At 44.6% G+C, this 20999-nt stretch overlaps 1 protein-coding gene across 2 annotated transcripts in view; it reads right to left on the reverse strand.

Moving 5' to 3' along the window:
• LOC306837383 (netrin receptor UNC5D-like) overlaps positions 1–20999 on the reverse strand; it is a 171247-nt gene that overhangs the window by 60454 nt on the left and 89794 nt on the right. The window contains exons 1-2 of one of the 2 annotated variants that reach the window (XM_079365036.1): positions 19375–19516; positions 16637–16843 (exon numbers count right to left, since the gene is read on the reverse strand). In XM_079365036.1, coding sequence (XP_079221162.1) covers positions 16637–16843; positions 19375–19510 — 343 coding nt within the window. In that variant the 5' untranslated portion in view covers positions 19511–19516. Of the gene's footprint in view, positions 1–16636; positions 16844–19374; positions 19517–20999 lie in introns of those variants that run through there. The other variant, XM_079365037.1, reaches the window with a different exon arrangement.

The raw sequence follows: 20999 nt of genomic DNA on the forward strand, positions 1-20999 counted from the left end.
CCATTCAAGAAGATGGAGGAAATCTTAGAAGAACAAAATGTTTTTAAAAAGAAGTTTTCGAGGCACAGAGTGTAACGTTCCTCCACCCGAGTCAACATGAGCGGGTGAAACCGACCTGATTACAGACCAGCTAACGCATCTGCACCTCCTGCAGCCGCCTCCGATGTGACGTCAGGTGTTTCCACGGCAACGACAAACACGTCGTGTCCGCTCGACGCGTCACGTGAAAAACTACAGAATTACAGGTTTCTCTGTTTGTGACGATGTGAGTACACAAAGTGGCCGCTCAGCTCAGGAGGTCAGGAGGTCGAGCACGACGCCGACATGGCGGGTCAAGCAGAGAGCGTTGTTGAGACTGTGCCAGAAAACCCGACTGAGCTCCGATCCGGAGGACGCTGAATAAACATGGTGCTGAAGTGCGCCATCTGCTGGACGTTTAGTCCACGTCACACCTTTATTTACAACCAGATTTAGCCACGACCTCGACTGACCCATCGACCAGTTACCTCCAGTCCGTCTCATCGCTGGCTGAAACGTGCACCCAGCGACCTTCCTTCACAGACATCAGCGTCCAGTGTTTGAGCACGTGAAGACGACGCGACCTTCGTCTGGCTCTTCTCCTCTTCAGCAGACAAACATGCAACAACAAGATGTGCAAAGCTAGCGTGCAAAAAAACAAAAACAAAAAACAAAACACAGAGTCACGAAACACTTAAAATAAATGCAGTCACGCATGGAAGGGCGGGTGTTTGTCTTTGTGTGGGAGAAGGCCGAGCTGCTGCTGCTGAGAGGGAGATAAACAAAGGAGAGAAACGAGGGCGACAGTCCGACTCGCAGGTTCCCTCACATTTGGCGGAGATCAGAGAGCTTAGCCTCGTTTCCGAGTGGCCTGGAGTGACTCCGTGTCGGAGGAATTATCCAATCACTCGCTCGGTCATGTCGATGACATGCGGTCACGTCTCTGCGTTCAGGAAAACAAACAGCTCCCGGTCAGCTCCCGTCCCTGGAAGCCCCGTTTCCTTGTTTGCATCTCTTTCTGCCGCTCCTCTCTTCAGGCTCTTGCCGCTGGCGGTCGACGGAGCGCCATGACGTCTCGACAACAGACACACAGCTTCCTCCTGCCCCTTCAATCATGTCCTTTAATGTGTCTCTAATTTAGCCCCCGATAAAAGAGTGTGGAAGAGACACACTAATGCTGATGCTAACGGATCATCCCACGGTCTCGCTTTCTTCCTCTGTCTCTCTTTTTGGTCTGTCTGGCACATGGCCGGTGGTGTGATTTCTCCCAGCTTTGGCTCATTGTTTCGCCTTGGCTGAGTCTATGAAAAGGCCCCGAGGGGAAACGGGCGGTGCCAGCTACAAGTGGCTCCAGATCCAAGCAGCTTACACTGACTGGTTCAGCCCTGCTAAAGCAGGTCCATGATGTCTCTGTCTGTCCTACTTACAGTCTGTCGAGAAAGGAAAATACTGGATGTCAAAGTTGTGTGTCAATTAGCATCAAGAAAAAAGGAGGCGGAGGAGGACGTTAAAACCTGTTTTTAGCGAGCAGTTCGCTAACACGATGCAATATGAGCTGAGAGGCTTTGAGCATAAAACGTTTGAATGACCTCGACTTTCTGCAAGGTCATGTGACTGTTTTAAAAGCCGTTATTAAAAATGGCTTCGCTCTAAGGCAGGGTTGCTAATTTGTCTACAAACTAGCATGATTTTGAAAGTAGCATTCCCTCAGTGCTCCGTCTAACCCCTCCCCCTCTGTGTGGCCTTTAAAGCCACGCCCCCTCCCTTCACACGCCAAATCAACGCAAACCAAAATATCCAGACTTTAAATGACGATTCTTTGACACGTGATTAAAAATAAAAGTCTGCACTTGAAGAAGCGTAGCGCTGTGATCGCGAGACTGAGAGGCCCGCTGTGGACGCTAACGTGACACGGGATGAGCTGGTCTGTGGGACCCTGGTGAGGCAGCCGTGCACATGGAGTGTGACACGGCGAAGGGGGCCGCGGGTCTGATGTGCACTCGGCTTTGGGGAAACGTTTGTGCGATGTGACATTGCGGCATGCAGCTCAGCATGTGGGGGGGGGGCTGCGAGGGCTGGCTGAGGGCCAGACTCAGATGAACCCTGCTAGACAAGCGGAACATGCTCGCAGCAACATCTTCAGTCTGGTCCCAGCTGTGTGTGTCATACTTAATCCTGGAACCAAAGGGACGCATTACTCCGTGCATAAAAAAATCATGATAATTCAGCCATTAAAATGCTGCAAGTCCTTATTCGTGTCGTCCCCCACACACACACACTCGCCTTGTTTATGTTTATCCAGAAACCGCGTGTCTGCTTATTAGGAGCAAGTTTTGCATACTAAGTGGATTTCGCTCTGTGGGCCACTTCATTTGTTTCGCTTCAATTTCTTTATCTAATTTTCAGTGACACTGAGAGACTCCAGGGCTTCTCGCTTTCCCCCCCCACCACCCCACCCGTCTCCACCTTTTTCTCCCCTCATCCTGACTCCTTGATGATATCTCTCAGCTGGCAGGGATCATAATACACAACACTGAAGTCAGTCTTTGACAGTGCATCAACAGGAATAGACATCCATACTTCTCTCTGCATTCAAACACTTTCCCCTCAACCGCTATCTCTCCATCGCTGAATCGGCAGGAGCTGCTATCCTCTCCTTCCATGTGGTATCCGTTTTCACCCCCCCGTCGCTCCCTCTCCATTTTCCTATGTCCTCCTTCGTTCTCTTATCTCTCCATCGGGGTATCATCCTTTCAGCTGAACTCTATAAGCACAGATATCCCCTCTGTTCCAGCCTCCTCTGCTTTCACTCTGTCCTTCAATAATCGCCCGACTTCCATCGCTTATTTCCATCTCTTACAGCATTTCAGCAGAGACAAAAATAAAGTTGTCTTATGTGATGGATCAGGGCTGAGCGGTGTTTTGTTTTCTTTGGAGTTTAAAGGCAAGTCTATTCCCCTGTAAATAAGAGAAACTGACTCTCCGACTGTAAAGACTGGAAACAGCTTCCTGAAAGTGTTCCGAGGAGTTTATCGGTGGGAGCCATTTTCCTGAAGGGAGGTTAAAATCTGGGAAGCGATGATTACAAAGAATATCCAGCTGAGCCTTGTCTGCCTGTGGTTTATCAGAAGGCTTAGCAATCACAAAGGGATAACATTGTTGCTGTCAATTTGGAGAAGCACTGTGCTGTGCAGCACAATCGAGCTGTCCAGACAGCTGATCAATGGACCTTTTTTTTTTCTTCTTCAGGGGATAAAACTCCTTTTTCTGAAGTTAGCGATAGCGGTGCTAGCGCTGGAAATAAAATGAGAGATCTAGATCTGTTCTACCTGTGAAGTAAAGACTGTATACTGCAGCATGTACAAACCACATAAACACAGTCAAGATCTCATCCAGCACACATACTTACTATACGTACTGTTAGCATTTAAAGTTGAATGCTTTCACAACATTGAAGCTAACATGTTCATGCTAGCATTATTCTGATCTTTAAAGTTTGCACCTCAGAGTTTGCAAAGTTTGTCCTCAAGTCATCATACACATTGTTATCGACTTGTTAAATATTTCCATTACTGAATCAAGGGAAGTAAATTAGCTTAGCTAGCTATTAGCTTAACTAGCTAGTTAGGATAACTCACAGTTTCTACCCAGTTTCTAGGGAAGTAAATTAGCTTAGCTAGCTACTAGCTTAACTAGCTAGTTAGGATAACTCACAGTTTCTACTCCTGTCTGTTCTGCATGTTTGACACATAACCTGTGTTTGTACCTAAAACCACAATAAACTCAAAACAGGAAATGAGTAAAAATCAATGTGAGGGGGCGCTGATGACTCGTCTTCGCTCCTTTTGACTGCATCAAAACGATGTGAAAAAAAACCTTTGTCCTTTCATTTGTGTCCTGCACAGTAATCTAAAAACTCTTCATCCAAATAATCAGTGAGTATGTTCTTCTTCTTCTTGACTCAAACAGATTTTATACACAAGGGGAGGAGCCGGCCGTCCCGTCCATGTAAACACAGCTCTGACAACAACACAGCCAGCAGGACTCCAGCTTCTCCCTCACTGGAGACAGTCAGGACTCACACACACATTCACACACACTGGAGTTATGAGATATTGATGAGGAACATGTCGATTATTCTTCCTGTAACGGAGACATTTAGAAACTCTGAGCTGACGGATCGGAGCACAAACATCTCATGACCTCACACCAGGAAGGATTTTGTTTGGTTACGGGGAAATCACGTACTGTACCTTTAAGAAAGCCAGGATACAGCGCACACAGCGAAACACAACAGTCTCTGTTCTCATTAATAACTCTTTTCTCAGTCTGAGGACACACATCCAGGACGTTGTCTTGCATTAGCCTGGACACGCCGTCACAGCCGCAGCGACGACGTGACAGTGGACTTGAAGAAACTCTCTGCAGACAACGCTCTAAAGTCAAGTTTATGTGCAGCAGCCATTACTGTCAGCCCTGATCTGCCTCTCGTTTTCAGTGCTAAAGTGAGGGCTGAATTTGATGCTCATAAAGCCACATCATAACATCCACTCTGGACGGCTCAAACTCTCTCACGTGAACACAAGACTGATTCTTCCTTGAACTGTTGTGCATGCCCACAGGGAAACTTCCAACCACTACAAAGTAATGCCTAGAAGTGTTTCTGAAATGAAAACTATCTTTATAAATACGACCTGATAAGAAGCCAGACATTCAGGTCCATTCAGGTCCATTCACTCACTCAGATATCAGATGTGGACCGCAGCAGAAATGCTCTCACAGTCTTCTATCTCTCTCTCTCTTCACTCATCTTTAAGCGTTTCCAATAAAAACCAACAATGTCGAGCAGCCGAAAGCTTAAAACACTCTCAGCTTTTCCCAAAAAAAAATATGACAAAAAGTTGTAAAAATTTGTGAATTGGAAACGGAAATCTGCGGGTGAAAAATGTGCCTGAATAACAAGTCTGCCATGTCTTTACGAGGATCACTGCCTTCACTCATGATTGAACTTTTGTGCTTTGCAGTAAAAATACTCATCACAGATGTTCGTTTTTTACAGTTCTATCCATAAAAGATGGCCGGGCAGTGAACCCTGAGGACCATCTTACATCGGAAGGAGGGTTGGGACATAAAGCTTCGAAAGTTGGAAGTAATACAGTACAAAAAGAAAAAAAGCTCCAGGTGATGGGACAGGATGGGATGACGTTTATCGCCACCAGGGGAAAATGTGTCTCAGGCTCTTGGTGCTGCATACATCACGTCGGATATTCTCCTCATGTTCACCTTTCATGTCGTCAGTCTGTGACACCTGTGGAGCAGCGTTGCATGATCGGATTTATCTGAAACGGTTAGCTTCAGCTGCTGTCTCTTTAAGACTCTCTTCTGATTGGCCACCTCCGGACGCCTTCCAGCGTGTGCAGAACGCTGCAGGGCTGCCAGGGGAGGGCTGCTCTCCAGAGCTGTGTGCAGAGAGTCTATGTTAGAGGTTTTAGCGTCGAGGCTTGAAGCCGTCTCGGGAGATCGGGGGAACAATTTGCAGAAAAAGCCACACAGCGCCCTCTGCAGGTTTATCCTGGGATTACGCCCAACATACATTTAACAAGTGAGCTGAAACTTTGCCCACATGGCAAATTGGAATCTTTTTTAATTTTTTTTTTTTTGAACAGGCCACTGTCACTTTTCAGTTCATCAAATGTCTCATTAATGCTCCTTGAATGAGCGCCTCCTCCCTCCTCCTCTCGCACAGATGGACTTTCATCAGAAAGGCAGCTGGAAGGACATTCAGATTTTTTTTTTCCCTCCAACAGATTAAGAGACAAATCGTTGGATTTAGAGAAAAGAGCTTTCCTACTCGAGTCCGGTCTCAAGAAGTTGTACTTCTTCTGTTGTTTTGGACTCGTCTCTCTTCGAGTCGTCGTCGAGGACTTGGAGGCTTCAGTTTTTATTTCAGCATAATGTGTTGGCTGAATTCTGCTTCACCAGATACCGACAAGCCAGAAGGGAAAAGTAGAAAGTACACCGCTCGACTGTTTTGTCTTTATTAGTACACCTAGCTGTTGTATCTATTATAGGAAATCCTATTTGGTGAGGCGTCTGTCTGGCTGATTTTCCATGGCAGCGCAAACACTATCACGAGCAGCTCGATGACAGTTGGTTTCTCTGTTTCTCTTTTTCAAACCAAACGTGTTTGCCACGAGCGCTGTGAGCAGAAGCACAAACACACAGCAGCTCTATTCAAATGAGGCAGCACAAAGCAGTGTGTTTGGTGAACATGGCGTCCTTTATGTGGCAAGAATAGATATGTTCCCAAACAACAAAAAAAACAACACGGTGTATTTTTGGCTTCTCTTGGCTAATTATTTTTGTCATTCTGGCAGTAAAGTAAAAAAAAACATGCCCAACACTTCTGAAGTAATAATTCCTGGAATGACGCTTGTAATGTAAACAAACGTCTTTTAATTAAAACACGTGCAAAGAAGAAGCGGTGATTCCAGGAAAACACTCCACAGGAACAGGAGAATTAATTGGTTGTTCTTGTCATCTACAGGTGCTTTACTCTCAAGATATAAACGCTTCCTTCTCCAGTTTCTGTAATTAAACATCTACAACCCTCTGAATGCAGCAGGACATTAAAAATAAAAATAAATATCTGCACCCTCCAGTTTTTAAAAGAACATTGCATTCATTAAATCCCATGCTTAAAAAAAAAATAAAAAATAAAAAATACACCAACTTTCTGCAGAGCCACACACACACACACACACACACACGTCTGCACACAACTCACAGGTCGGGTGCTGTTCTGCAACTTTATTTGACATCTTTGGATGTGTTAGACTCATGCAGCTTAAAGTAAAAAAAAAAAACAAAAAAAAACAAAACTGAGAGACAATTAAAAGTTCACTGTGTTCTCATTATCACCTCTCTCTCTCTCTCTCTCTCTCTCTCTCTCTCTGTCTGTCTCTTTTTCTCTCCTTTGACAAAACACCGGATTACCAGCAGGCAATATTCCCGCGCGTCATGGCCTCCTTTTTTTTTTTTTTTTTTTTTCATCTGCCAAAAGTGGCATCTCATTTTAATTCTTGAAATGCTTTCTATCTTTCTTTTTTTCATCGCTGTACTACAGGGTGACAGAGCAGAAATATTAATGAGTCCTTTCAGGAATCAGTCATAGAAATGGCCCAAACTAAACTTTACGACTTCTTTTACTTACCTCTGTGGTTATTGTGCAAATTCGATTAAAGCCAACAACAGCACGCGTCGTTTAAAAACATAAAAATCACAGTGAAATATGAGTGAGCAGCATCACAGGAAGCATTACTCCGACTCGGCACTTTCTAATTCCTCTGTAAAAATCGGCACCATCTGGCTCAGAGAGCTGATCTGTTGTGCCTTTATTACATTCACGACTACAAACTCCACATCATCCAAACATTATTATCTTACCTGAAGAAACTCTCCTTGTTATTTAGTGAGCCATTTTCAAAATGCCACAGTGATTGCCACAGCTGTTGGAGAGGTATGAGACCTGTAATGAGACAGGCTGAGAGGTTTAATGCCCGTGTGTCTCCGTCTCCTTCAGCACTCAACGCTCCGTTTCACACTTCTTGTGAACTCATCTAAAAGCTTCATCCTGGTACTCAAAAGACTCTTGTCTTGGTTATATGACCACGCTAATCTGTGTTTGACATTTTAGACAATATGTTGACATGCTTTCCTGCATCGTAGCGTTTCCTTTTTTTTTAGCATGTTGGAGTGGATCTGCTGGTGCAGACACTCCCCAGTTTCTCACATCTCGGGGAGTTAGCTTCATGCTAACATATCAGGGAAATATCCAGTTATTAGGTTTGTTGAATAACCTGTTTTTATAGGTTGAGAGGGTTAGTTAATTTGCATTTCGACAGTTTATAACAGTTGTGTTATTGGTGAAAACCGTGTACTGTAAATATTAAAGGACGAAGCCGGAGTCGCCTGCCTGTTCCTGCAGGGGGCGCCGGAGGCTCATCGGCAGCAGCCACCATATTGGAAATGCTGTCTCAACCTAACTTTGAGTCGACTCAACGGCAGGCTGAGAGCTGGAGCTGAGGCGGGTTTGATAAACCGTTACACGGCGCCCACCTGTCAGTCAGGTCAGCTACACGCCAAACTCTGGAAAACACGAATCGTTCTCGAAATCTAAACGGAGCCATTTCCCAAAAAAAATAAAAAATCCCCCCCCCCGTGCAGTGTGTGCCAGTGATGACAGTAACGAATCAAACATATTTGGATATTTTGTTCCAGGCTGTTTTATTCAGGCTGTTTCAGCCCTTTCATGTGTGTGTGTGACTTCCTGCGCTCCTGGAGCCAGCCTCAAGTGGACACTGCAGATGTTGTGCTTCTGCATTGGCTTCAATTTTCCGGAGGTTGCCACTTGGACTCCACCAACTGAGCCACAGCCGCCAGGAAACCAAGGGGGGAGCGAGAAACGTGTCACTAATTTACATCTACAGAAGAGAAGTGCCTCGGCCTCTTTACACACATCTTGTGTTTTTTTCACCTGACAGAAAGTCAGCCATGTTTGTCTTCTCATCTTCCTTATTGATTTACATTCAATTCAAGTTAAATGTTGCACTTTATTTTGACACGGTAGAAACAACTTTAGATCTCTGCACCCCCCCCCCCCCCCCCCCTTCCTCCTCAGTTATGTCTGGGTCATCTTGACTCTTGGGCCTCTCCCTGATGGCGGGCTGCTCGCACCTCTAATGCTAGCTCATTAAAACTTGTGTTGTTGTGTTTTAATTTGCTCCATAAACAAAGTGTCATATCTGCTGTTTGGTTCGATCCAGTGTGTTCCCCCTGTATCTGCTTGTTGCCGGGCAACTGGTCCTGCCCAAAGAATATTGTGTCTGTGCGCTAAGCTAAATTAGCCGGCTGCTGACTGTGCTGTAGCTTCACATTTAGCTTCCAGAGATGAGACCGTTACTGATCTTCTCATCTAACTTTCGGCCGGGCAGAAATAGAAGCATTTCCCCAAAATGTCAAACAATTTTCTCTCAACACTCTGGCAAAACATTTCTGCTTCCTCCGGAGCTCATAACTGATTCATGCATCCTGAAAAATTCAATATTATGCCTGGACTGGACACACTGTTCACTACAAATATCCACACTGCAGATAACATTCATATTCTGGACTGTGGATGTCTGTAAAGCAAACACCTTCTCAAAGGACTTTAGGCTAAGATCAACTATGACAGGTAGCGCAGCAGCGTCGAGGCTCAAAGACGAAACAGCCGCTTAAAAACACGAGCATTTCTCCAACAGCAGAGTTGATTCATCAAACGAAACACTCTGGAAGGTTTCATGTTTACCACATATGTGACATGGCAGGACCTTTTCCTAACCTCAATTAATTGCTGGTGCAGAATAAGGCAGCTTGGGATGCTAACATGCTAGCTAGCTCGTCAGTGCTTCAGTCGGTATCGGACAGAGTCCACAGCGGCTGGAGAAAAGATATGAGAATGTGTTTATAGGATGCAAATTTAGCCAATGCTCCCAAAGAGCTGCTGTTAAGATATTTGTGAGTCTGATTGTTTCAACGAGAGGAACATTTTCTTACATCATGGGTTTAAATGAAAGCTACTGACAGCTCTGGAAGTGCTTCAGTGGATAGCTTCAACAAGCAGCCACAAAAACAGACTTTAAAGGTTGCATTCAATTTGTTTCAGTGAGGAGCAAAAAGCAGCACTGATGATATTAAAACAAAGTTAACACCCCTCACAGGACTGTCTTTACTGCTGCCTCAATAAGAAACGTTTCCTAACCCGTTGTGACCAAAGTCACCCAAGGTTCGATGATCTGATGGTTCCAAAGACGATCTTGCCAGATGTTCCTGTGCTGTGTTAAAAGTGTTTTTTTTTTACCCTCCCTGATCTGCTCGGGAAAGACTTCATTTAAAGATTAGAAATCCTGTTTGTGCAGAGAGACAGCCGAGCACCGACACGTGGAACGGACGACTCTCGACCGTTTGAGATTACACGTTTGGAGAGTGGAGTTTTGTCCGTGTGAGCGAGCTGTGCTGGGAGTTGCTCGTCTCGTTGCACGCCGCAAACTACAAGAACTGAACTGTTAAATCTGTCACGATTTGTCGTCACGTGTGAGCTCTCTCACATTTTTAAAGTCCTTTCAGACTTTGAGTGTTTACCTGTCTGCAGGTTTTGTAAATCTGATTCCTGAAGAGACCAGTGTACGAGTCTCCTCTGGTAAAAAAGAAAACGTCTTCTTTTACAGAAAGGTCTATTCCTGAAGACTCCTTTTCTGTACTGTTGTCAAAAACTTGGAAAAACAATGTCAGAGGTAAAAAACAAGCACCTTTAGTGGATCTCTTTGATCCGGCGTTCGCCTGCAGGGTTTCTGTGCAGCAATTACAGTTTCTGTTCTGTGAGCTAAAGACACCTGCCAGAGCCATTCTTAAACTTTAAGTGCATTTAAATCACTCACAAAATATGCACCACTTTGACTCGAGTTGAGAGACACAAGCGTGCCTCAACCCGATCTCTTCTATTTCTATTTAAATGACTCCGTTGGACAAAGTTTCCAGAGAAACTTAATTTGCTTCACATTTCGAGAAATAACTCGATTTCCAAACACAAATAGAGCTCACACTCGCTCATTGTCATGGGTGGTTGAGCAGTCAGGATTAGCTCGCGCAGGAGATGAGTTGCAGGTATAAAATATTTATCCGTGACATGGTGTTAAAAATACATTTTCACTCGGCTTCACATCTCACAGATTGAGAAACACAACATGCTTCATGAATAGAAAAGGTTTACTTCTTGCTGTTGAAGCTATTCGCAGACGCTGTAATGGATATTTTCTTCTCCTGGAGGCACATATGAGCAAAGACTGTGTCTGAGAAAAACAACACAACACAAAGAGGAAAAAAATATCTCCCTCTCCCTGGCTGAGTCTGCCGCCTCTGGACAGACACGGTCTCTGTCCGCTGCCTCAGAGCCGCTGGTCAAACAATGTCAGGGCATGTGTTGTTGAGTCTGTCTGCATTTAATTCACAGCTTACTGCTTTAATAGCTACAGCCCCCTGCTCGCTGCTGAACCCAGGGGCCATTCTACCACCTGAGTCACACTATAATAGCTTGTACTGAGATACAGCTGTTCGACCGCCTCCTACAGATGAAGCTGGATGAGCCGCCAGAAGTGTCTCGACCGAGGCGAGATTGTTCATTTTGTCAACATGCAGCGTGTTTGCCCACCTCTGTCTGCGAACGCAGGCCGAGCGTGGACACGTTCGGTTAGAGATACGCTTTAGAAACACTCACTGAGACCTTGTTTTTCTTTTTTTCCAGACAAATCTTCTTCACACACCTGTGCGTTTGAAAGCATGTCCATGCAGCAATGCCACACATTATCATGGCACAAAATACGGTGAAGAAAGAAAACCTCTGGTCGCTGTGTTTGTGTGCAAAGCGCTGAGAGGATAAAAAAAAAAAAAAAAGAGACTAACAGGATGCATTCCTCCTCCTCCTTAAAAGGCGCCGTCGCGTACATCATTAAAACATGTTCGGGGCTATAGTTAAGTTTGCAGCTCTGTGAGGCTGCAGCGGCGCTTGAGCTAAATGCTAATGCAGCGTTTCATAAGGGCGCCAGAAGTCAGTCATAGTTGTGGGTGCTGAGAGAAGTCATTCTGTATGATGATGTTATGTTGTCAGCTGCACAAATCCATGTTTAAAATCAAATGTTTAATCCCATTATTCCACATATTATTTGTCCTGTGATTTTTTGTTAACTTGAGCCTATATATTTCTATGAAGACTTCAGGTTTGCAGGTTGTGATGTGCTCTTCTTCATTATTTTTATTATTCCTGTTTTGCATTATTATTATTATAACACATTATAAATAAAATGATTGGTAATGATTGATATACACCTGTAAAGGCAAAATCAATTAAAAGTTGGTCCAATTACCGGAGCAGTACGTTATCTAAAAGAGGAAACACAGAGGCTTCCTAACAGTGCACTTTGTGGTTCAGCTGTTGCATTAGATCACATGGGAGGTCCAGAAGCTGTTGCTGTGAATCTGATTGGTAAACTGATGGGATGTGATGCTGTCACATTAGTTTTCCCATGCAGGAGCCAGTGATGTAGCAGCAGTCTCTTTTTAAAGCCGTGCTGGAAAAAGGCTTGAATATTCAGTTTGCCAAATATCCAAACATTCACATTAAGTTATTATTTCTGCACATTAGCAACATTTTCACCAATTTAACCAAGATGCATCGGAGAGGTTGTATTGTTCTCGTTTCTAAAGGCCATAAAAAGATTGCACGATATTTGCTGCTAGCTATTATGATTTTCCATTTCAGTTCCAAAACCCATCACAGCTCACCTGAACAAAACAAATAAATATGAAATGGAGAAAAGCCCGGAAGCAACAACACTCCACATTAAAGAGGAGTCATTTTACACTCCTGCTCGTTTAATGTTAGATTGAAAAGGTGGGAAGAGGAATCTTTTATTTGGGGCCCTAAAAATGATGCCACCATGCTTGACAGGAAACCTTCGCCTGTGCACGAATAATGTTACACAAAGCAATGATAATGTTACCAGTAGAAGCTTTTTACTGCTTTCAGAGGGAGGCGGCTGAAGTGTGCGCTCACATCCAAGTGTGGGCTGTAAGAGATGGCCAGGTCTAGTGTTCTTAGAAATCATCTGACGCTGGCATTCATCAAGGCACATTTTGTTTTTCTCCTTTCAGAAGCAGCATCAAATGAAGGAGCTGCACCAGTTTTTTTTTTTTTTTAAATATATTCGTACGCCGTGCCAGAGGGCCACCACTACTACGCGGTTCATTTTAATGTGTACTAATTGCTAAACTGTTGCATCCACTTCCAAATGACTCCGTGCTGTTTCTGATTACAAAGCTCTGACGATTGGAGAGGAAATGTCTTCTTCATGAATATTTGACCCACGTTTTTTTTTTTTTTTAGATGCTTACCCACAGAGAAGTAAAAGCACTTCTGAGGGTTCGACACAAAAGCACTGGCTGAAGTTGTTCCATGTAAACTGTGGTCTTACCAGTTCCAGCTGGCGCTCTTCTATCAGAATTGAAGTGATCGATTATAAACGGTAGAACATGCAACATTTTAAACATCGTCATCGCAGGTGTCAAATATGTAAAGAAAGAGTGAAGTCAAACGCCGTCTGGGTTCGTTGTTCTTAGCTCTGTGTTCACACTGATGCTTCGTCTGTTCTTTCAGCGTCTCTACGCGTCTGTCAGAGGCTCACACATGATTCATACTTTGTTCTTTTAAACCTGAACTCCCTCGCCATCCAGCTGCATATCAACCCTCCAACCACACGAAACAATGAAAGTACTTCTTATTATTCTGAAATAAGAATCCAATAAACGTCAGATTGCTGCAGCTGCTTCATGTGATGCTGCTTCAAAAGGAGAAAGGAGACAAACAAAATGTCCATTAATGGACGCATCACACAGTTTCTGAGAACTAAGAACACTGCCCATCTTTTACAACCCCCACAAATGGCTTCATTAGCTCCACTTTTCAGAAAATGTGTGCTCAAACAGGCCGTTTAGAGATTTCCCCCTCATGACATCACAAAGGGCAGTAGCCCCTCCCCCAGGTGGGTGACACTCCCACAGCTAGGTGTTTGTTCTGCCCTCTGAGTCTGCCTTCTCACCGTAAACAATAGGACATGGAGCCAGAAAGCAGCGAGTACACCCGAGCCCTTCCAGAGAGGGGGCGTGGTCAGACACAGCTCATTTACATATTTAAAGCTACAGACACAGAAACAGCCTGTTCTGAGCAGGGCTGAAATAGAGGGGTTTATAGACATGATCAAACACAGGATCAGAGTGGATTTACAACAACACACTTCACACACATGATGAAGAGGAGCGAGGACACTGATTCAACCTAAAGAGGAGGAGATGTGAGCGTTAAGTTCATTTACACTTCCAGTATATACAGAGCTACAGTAACATTCATTATGTTTACCAGAGATTCACTTTACTTTCTAAGTTTGCAGCTCCTTACGAGGAAGAGAGTACAGATGAAAACAGCTGCAGAAAGCAAAGCTATGGACAAAAGAAAACTCTAGATGACTTCTTGATTAGAAGACATTGTTATCTTGTTTGTGAGAAACATGGCAGATGGTACATGTTTTTTCATTAACCCACAGGAGGGGTATTGAGTCCTGCAGACAGTTTCTTCCAGCCTTCTCTAAAAACAGCATGACTTCTTCCTGCCTTCATTAACTTTAAACTGTGCAAGAGTCACCTGTAACTCCCCTCGACAATGAGCACCGCTACTATAGCAACAAACGGAAGTGTTGACGGAGAAGAAGCGGGCCTCAGAATAACACACGGCAAATGTAGTGCAAACTTTTACAGTTCAACATTTTCTCGGCTAATGATGGGTCACATCATGCATGGTTACGGATGCAGATTCTTACAAGAACCCCCCACCCCCCCAAACCACCACAAAGGTCAAGGTTACCTGAAAGATGCTAAAATACTCTGATTTCACACTTTTTTTATGGCGTCTTCCTGCAGCTTGTGCTTAGTCGGACACATGCTGACACAGTCCAGACCTCCACAGATCTTCCTGCTTTCTGAGAAACGAGCACAGCTGGATTTTAAAGATATGCTCTTTCTCAGCTTTTATCCTCTCTCTCTCTCCTATATTTCTCCATCCTCACGTCTGTCCCAGAGGAATCCGATATGAATGGTGATAAGGAGCCAGATGGGAGCAGAGCTGTGAATCCAGACCAGAGGCAGTAAAAATTTAGAGGTCCGTTGTTAACTCTGGAGGGAGATATTGATTGGAGCTGTGTGTTAACTGAAGCATCAACACTGTCGCACTAATAGCGGCCCGGGCAGGCTCGTAAATACTTTGCCTTCATTCAAACCTCTTTCAGAGAGTTATCTGAATAGATAATGGTCATCTTATATCCAGCGGAGACACAGGACCTAATTATCAGTGTCGATAAAAAAAAAACCCGACATGTTTGTTCAGCTCACATTAATTTGAGTTTGGAACAAACAAACACAAAAAACCCCAAAAAAACAGCGTCATGTAAAATTATAATTTCATTTTATTTTTTAAGATTTGTTTTGGGGGTTTTTATTCTCCCATTGGAGAGACAGGAAAACGTTAGTGGGAGTCAGAAAAAAGGGAGAGAGAGAGAGAGAGAGAGAGAGTGGGGAAGGACATGCCTGAAAGACTCCACAGGTCGGACTTGAACCTGGGACGGCGGTCTGGAAGACTACAGCCTCTGTGTTTGAGATGTGCACATGAACTACGATGCGAGGGGAATATTTCAAATGAACTTTTTTCAAAATGGACAACGAAACATTTTCATTACAAAATATGCCCAATCTGGGGAGACTGCAGTGATTTTAACCGCTGCAACACCTGTTGACCTGATAACTGCTCTCATATCTGGCAAAGCCAGGGGCGTCCAAAACAGCCTTCAAAGCCCCGCCTACCTTCTCTGGTCCAATCCAATCCAGAGCATTCAGGAGCAGAATCTAAAGTTAGAAGAATCACAAAAATCTATCTCTATACTTTTTATTATTGTGCAGGATCTCGGATTATTATTAACTGTTTTTTTTTCTGCCAATTTGGAGTATAAGTACAAGTGAAGTATTGCGATATGCAATACCCACAGTGAGATGATGCAATGAAAACATACTTGGACTTTAGAGGGGGGGAAAAAAAAGGGAAATTTTCTTTGTGGTTTGAATGACTTCATTCTGGAGTTAAGACAACAACAACTGCATTTCAGCACGTTGCATCACTAAAAGACAGTGTTCAGAGTAGAAAGTCAGAGGCTGAAATCGTCGTAGTAGGTGCCTTTCATGGTCCAACTGTTGTCATTTCAGTTTAGATCAAATATGACACAGTGTGCAGTATGCAGAGGTGAGGCCGATGTATTCGCAGGGTTGAACATGGCTGCAGGCTTTTTCATAAAGCTCCATTTGGAAGGTTCATTTCGAATACTTCAGTCCGTGCTATCACAGATTTGACTGCTGTGCACCAGTGCTGAACAGAATATGGTTCTGCCGGCGTAATGTCGGGTGATGTGCGCATGCTCAACAGTCACATCACAGGACGTGCTGTGTCAGCAAAGTGACCCTGAAGCACGGCACGCTGCCTCTTCTGTTGTTGTTTGATGAGCAACCAAAAACTCTTTTTTCTAAATTCGTTATAAAATAAAAAGTGGGTCTGAGTTAGACGCTTCAATTACAGAATTAAAGACGACTGTATTCCTGCGATCAGTCGCAGCTAATCTACGTGCTCTCTGACGCTGTGGTCACATTCACGCAGCGCTAACGATGCAGATGATCCCCTGATTGTTTACTTTTAGCAGCTACGCCTGCAGATGAAGCTATCTAAAGGTCAAACTAAAAGAGATGAAACATATTTTGTCGCAGGTTGTAAACATGGTTATTTGCACGTTAATACGGCGCCTAATGGGGATACTTTGAATCTGGCAGCCAAGTGGATACTTGAGGAACTGCAGTTTTATCACATCATCATTTTCTAGCACTGGAGGGCCCTGCCAGGTTGACCTCCAGTGACCTGAGCTAACGTGTTGCGTACCTGTCCCCAGGTCGGTGTGCTCCTGAGACATGTGCTGGCTCTGGTGGACCCATTCGCCGTTGCACTTGAAGAAGATCTGCAGAGCCGGCCGAGCCTGACACCGCAGCTTGATGGGGTTGCTCTTGATGATGTAAGCGTCGGTCGGCTCTTCCAGGAAGTGCGGCAGCGTCCCCGACTGGCCATGCTGCAGGGCTTCACCTCGAGGACCTGAAGACGAGAAACGAGAGATTTATACCATTTGTGTCGACACGACTCATCTCTTATTTATCTACAAACATGAACGTTTCTCAAGGTCGTACAAGTCCTGCTTAGAGAATTCAAAAACTACGATATCACAACAGAGAGGCAGCAAACGTCTTCCACGCTTTATTCTTTAAAGGAAGAAAGTGAGGCTTTTTCATCCAGTAGATGATCTCCATGTAAACACAGCTCTGACAACAACACAGCCAGCAGGACTCCAGCTTCTCCCTCACTGTAGACAGTCAGGACTCACACACACATTCACACACAGGACAAACTGGAGTTAGAATTTCTGGATGTGGAACATGTCGCACATTCTTCCTTTAAGGACTCCAAAAAGAGACATCTGTCAAAGTCAAAGCTTTAAAAAAAAAAAAAGGCTGAATTTAAATGTAAGTAAAGTTTATTGTGCACTTTAGCAACATAGCAAAAGGAACATGATTAACCCTTCGTTGGTCACACTCTGGTAAAGTGATTAGGTCGCAGGGGTGGGGGTGAAAACCCCTCCTGACTCAAACAGAATATCTGAGCAGAATCCATACTGCGAGTTTCAAACCGTGTCACATTTCTTCCCCCGCAGTAAAAAAAAAAAAAAAAAAAAAAAAACTTTAACACACAAACGCCTCAGAACACGCTCGACTCGAGCTCCCACAATCCCTCACTCTCTCGCTTCACCCCCTGCAACCGTGCCCAACTAGTGGCCATAACTCCTCACAGCGACGGCTCCCTCGAACAAATGGGTTCGAGGCACAACGTGACAAATAACACAAGAAAGGAACAGCACACCATCCCGACAGTCCATTCTCCGCCTCGCCACTCGATACCATAACTCACACAGAGTCCACAGTAGATCCTCCTGAGAGCCACAGTGACATCCACACAATGCCACAGGGTGTTTCTCCCACAACTAAGCCACGATTTATGGAGAAAACCTGCAGAATATTCCTCCGAAAAAAAAGTAATACCCCTGTTTGTGTTTGAATAATTAATGTCATTGGTGCTGTTGTGTTTTTTTAAACATCTTATTTCATGTTTATTTTTTGAAGGGTGAAGGACTCCTCGGGGAAATATGAAGCATCGGGTTTGTATACTCTCAACTGCAATGCTTTCAAAAACATGTTGTTTTTATTCAGTGTGTGGGTAACAAGCATCCTCTGCACCGACAGAACACGTCCTCAGGATACGGCCGGGCTGCTGGACTTAACCTTAAATATGAAAAAGTTTTTTGTTTGGGATGAAAAAAAACAACAACTAGTGTGTGCACAATGCAAACAGGTGCAGAAAGAAAGAAAGGCACACTGCTCGACTCCCAGTGAGTAACTCTGTTTGACCCAGGACGCCAGCAGAGGACGGAGCGTCGTGCTCTCTGCAGTTCTCCCCGTTACTTCAGGAAAATCTTTGGAGAACATTTGGAGTTCATACCCTGATCTTGAGAACACGTTTTGTCTACAATCCTCCACCTGAGCGGCGGCTCAAACCCACTCGGTGCCCGAGGCAAGAGTTGAGCTGGTGTGGCTTGAATTGCAACCAATTGCAGCACCAATCACAATGTTCGCACAGGAAGAGGAAACACGGCTCCATGTTTCACAGCTTTTCTTCTTTTTTTTTAACCTTGATATTTATCGGTACGGTCCGTGTCACTCACTTCTTGAATTTCCCTCGGGATCAATAAAGTATCTATCTATCTATCTATCTATCTATCTATCTTCTCGTCTGCCCTCCTCTCCCACAAAAAGAGATAACTACTGTGTCAAAGAAAGTGTTCACCCTTTATTGTGAAACAAAGGAAACAAAAAGAAGAAGATCTCACTGAGACTGATGTCGGGGTCCAGCCAGAACGTCAGACTCGATTCTGGTCTGTGTCCCTTTAAAGATCCAAGCATGGTAGGAACATGTCAAAAGACTCTTACTCCCAGCATGCCTTGCAGACACACCCAGAATGCTCAGCAACACTTAACACATAGGTGTGAAGTTTGGGCTGTATAAAGCTACAAACTTAATTTGACATCTATAATTCTCAACATAATTGTTGATCGTGTTTTCGCTCCTGCAAAACCCCCCCCCGACGCTGAACAAGACGGAGACACATGCTAATGACGCTCACGATGATGGTCGTCGTGCTCACGGAGGAGACGCCGCCTTTGATCCGTCTGAATGAACTTAGACAGTTCACTCAGAGGAAGACTTTGCAGAAAACACCCTGGCAACACATTCGCTGGCGTTAGCCCCGGTTCCCCGTCTGAGGCGTGTACCAGTCGACGCACGTTTTGCTACTTCCAAGGCCCCGGCAAGTGTAATTACACTCTGACTAATCCCCTAGTTTGCTGGAACCTCTTTCATGCAAGTGTGAAGGGTTTAGAGAAGCTCGCCGGCCCCAGCTCCCTACCCTGCACACAGCCTGTTTCTCCACAGTGATGGGTGTACCTCTGAAAACCCCATCAGGATTAGAGAACCCACTCTCTCTGTCTCTCTCTCGCCGGCTAATCTAATCCTCCTACCTTTCCTGCCGGATGTCTCCTGATTGAGGGGAATAGATAAAAGACTCGATGTGATTCCCCGGCTGTGAAAATCACAGCGCTCGCTCCAGTCTTCCTCTCTCTCTCTCTCTCTCTCTCTCGCTCTCATGCGACACATTCACATTCACGTTCACATCCGCTCGTTCCTGGAGCTGAGGCTGAACAAAGAGACATGCTTTTAATTTCAAAATGACTAGCCCCAGGCAAGCTTTACTTGTACAGAGCGCTCCAATTTGGTTTGCGCACCGAGCATTGACACGGGCGTGTTTGTGTTTGGATAGATGCAAAACATCGACGTGAGGACGCATCCGGAAGATGATGGAACATGAATACACAAACACACAGCTGTCAAACAAAGCCACGGGCCTCGAAGTAATAACTTACTTGTTAATTGATCAGGTATTATACTAATGCTTGCCAACATGACAGCTTAATACCAGTGCGACTAATACCTCCAACAAACAGCAGAAGTGAGATTTAGGAAAGACTTAGAGGCTTTATTTCAGAGTTAGCTTCTGTTGACTTGTTTCATTTTTTATTTAACAGGTGGGGAAGTTTTGCAGCAGACAGATTAGGTGAGATGCAATAAAAGGCTCTCGGTTGTGATCTAGCCTCGGGCTCATGGTGGGACATGTGACTCCAGGGGAGGGGGAAGCACATGCGCTTAACGGTGTCTGGGAACAGCATAAGGTTGTGTTTGCTCTTGAAATAGCTGCATATAGATCGCAAAGTGCAACACAGAGCAAGGACTTGAGGATGCCCCTCCAGCGCTGCAAACTCTGAAGTGCAGGCTGGGCAATGAGATGATAAGTCACAGTGTTAGCATGCGAGATGAGGCTAACACCAAGTGGCTGCAGTACAGAGCCGAGACATATGACTGTGCCATTTATTCCAGCTTTATATGTGTATATTTACGAACATAAGAACATCCCTAGAAAACAATGTGCACTTTAGTTGTCCATCAAGAAATTGTAAAGTTTTATTCTTTGTTTATGTTTGTAAATATCAGTCTGTTGGGGCCCGAGGCAAAAATCAATTTGGGGTTCAATTTGGGGTTCTCCTTCATCCAGGAGAGATGGGGTCCCCTTGGGAAGGTTTCCTACCGCCCTTGCAAAATTTTGGGCCACTGTTTGTGAGCCCTCTGGGGCCCCAAGCAGTGTCGGGCCCTGCTGACGAGCAGCGCCTCTGGTAGAGACAGTCCCAACCAGCCTTCATACTCCTATTCCTGTTACACTGGAGTGGCTGCTAGCTGTACTGCTACTAGCATTAGCTCAGCTCGTTTCCTGATACTTTGAAGCATTTTTAAGGTGGGAAACAAAATCAGTGTCAATCCAAAGACAGAGGGGGTCAGGTGGGGCTTCGAGCTGAGCTTCGACTTTTGATTGGCTCCGTACGGATTAAAAAAACATGTCTCTCCGTAGTCTAATCATCAGGAGGGGCTGCTAGCTGAGCTGCTGCTAACTTTAGCTAAACTTGCTTCTCGTAGCTTAACTTGTATGTGTAACCAGCAGGTTTAGCTGCTACTCTATGTTCATTAAGTATTGAAAACATGTTGTAACTTATTTGAACATTATTTTCTTTATTTTATATGAGAGCCACGCGAGCCC

The sequence above is a fragment of the Symphodus melops genome (genome assembly GCF_947650265.1).
Source record: "Symphodus melops genome assembly, chromosome: 16".
Classification (NCBI taxonomy): Eukaryota; Metazoa; Chordata; class Actinopteri; order Labriformes; family Labridae; genus Symphodus; species Symphodus melops.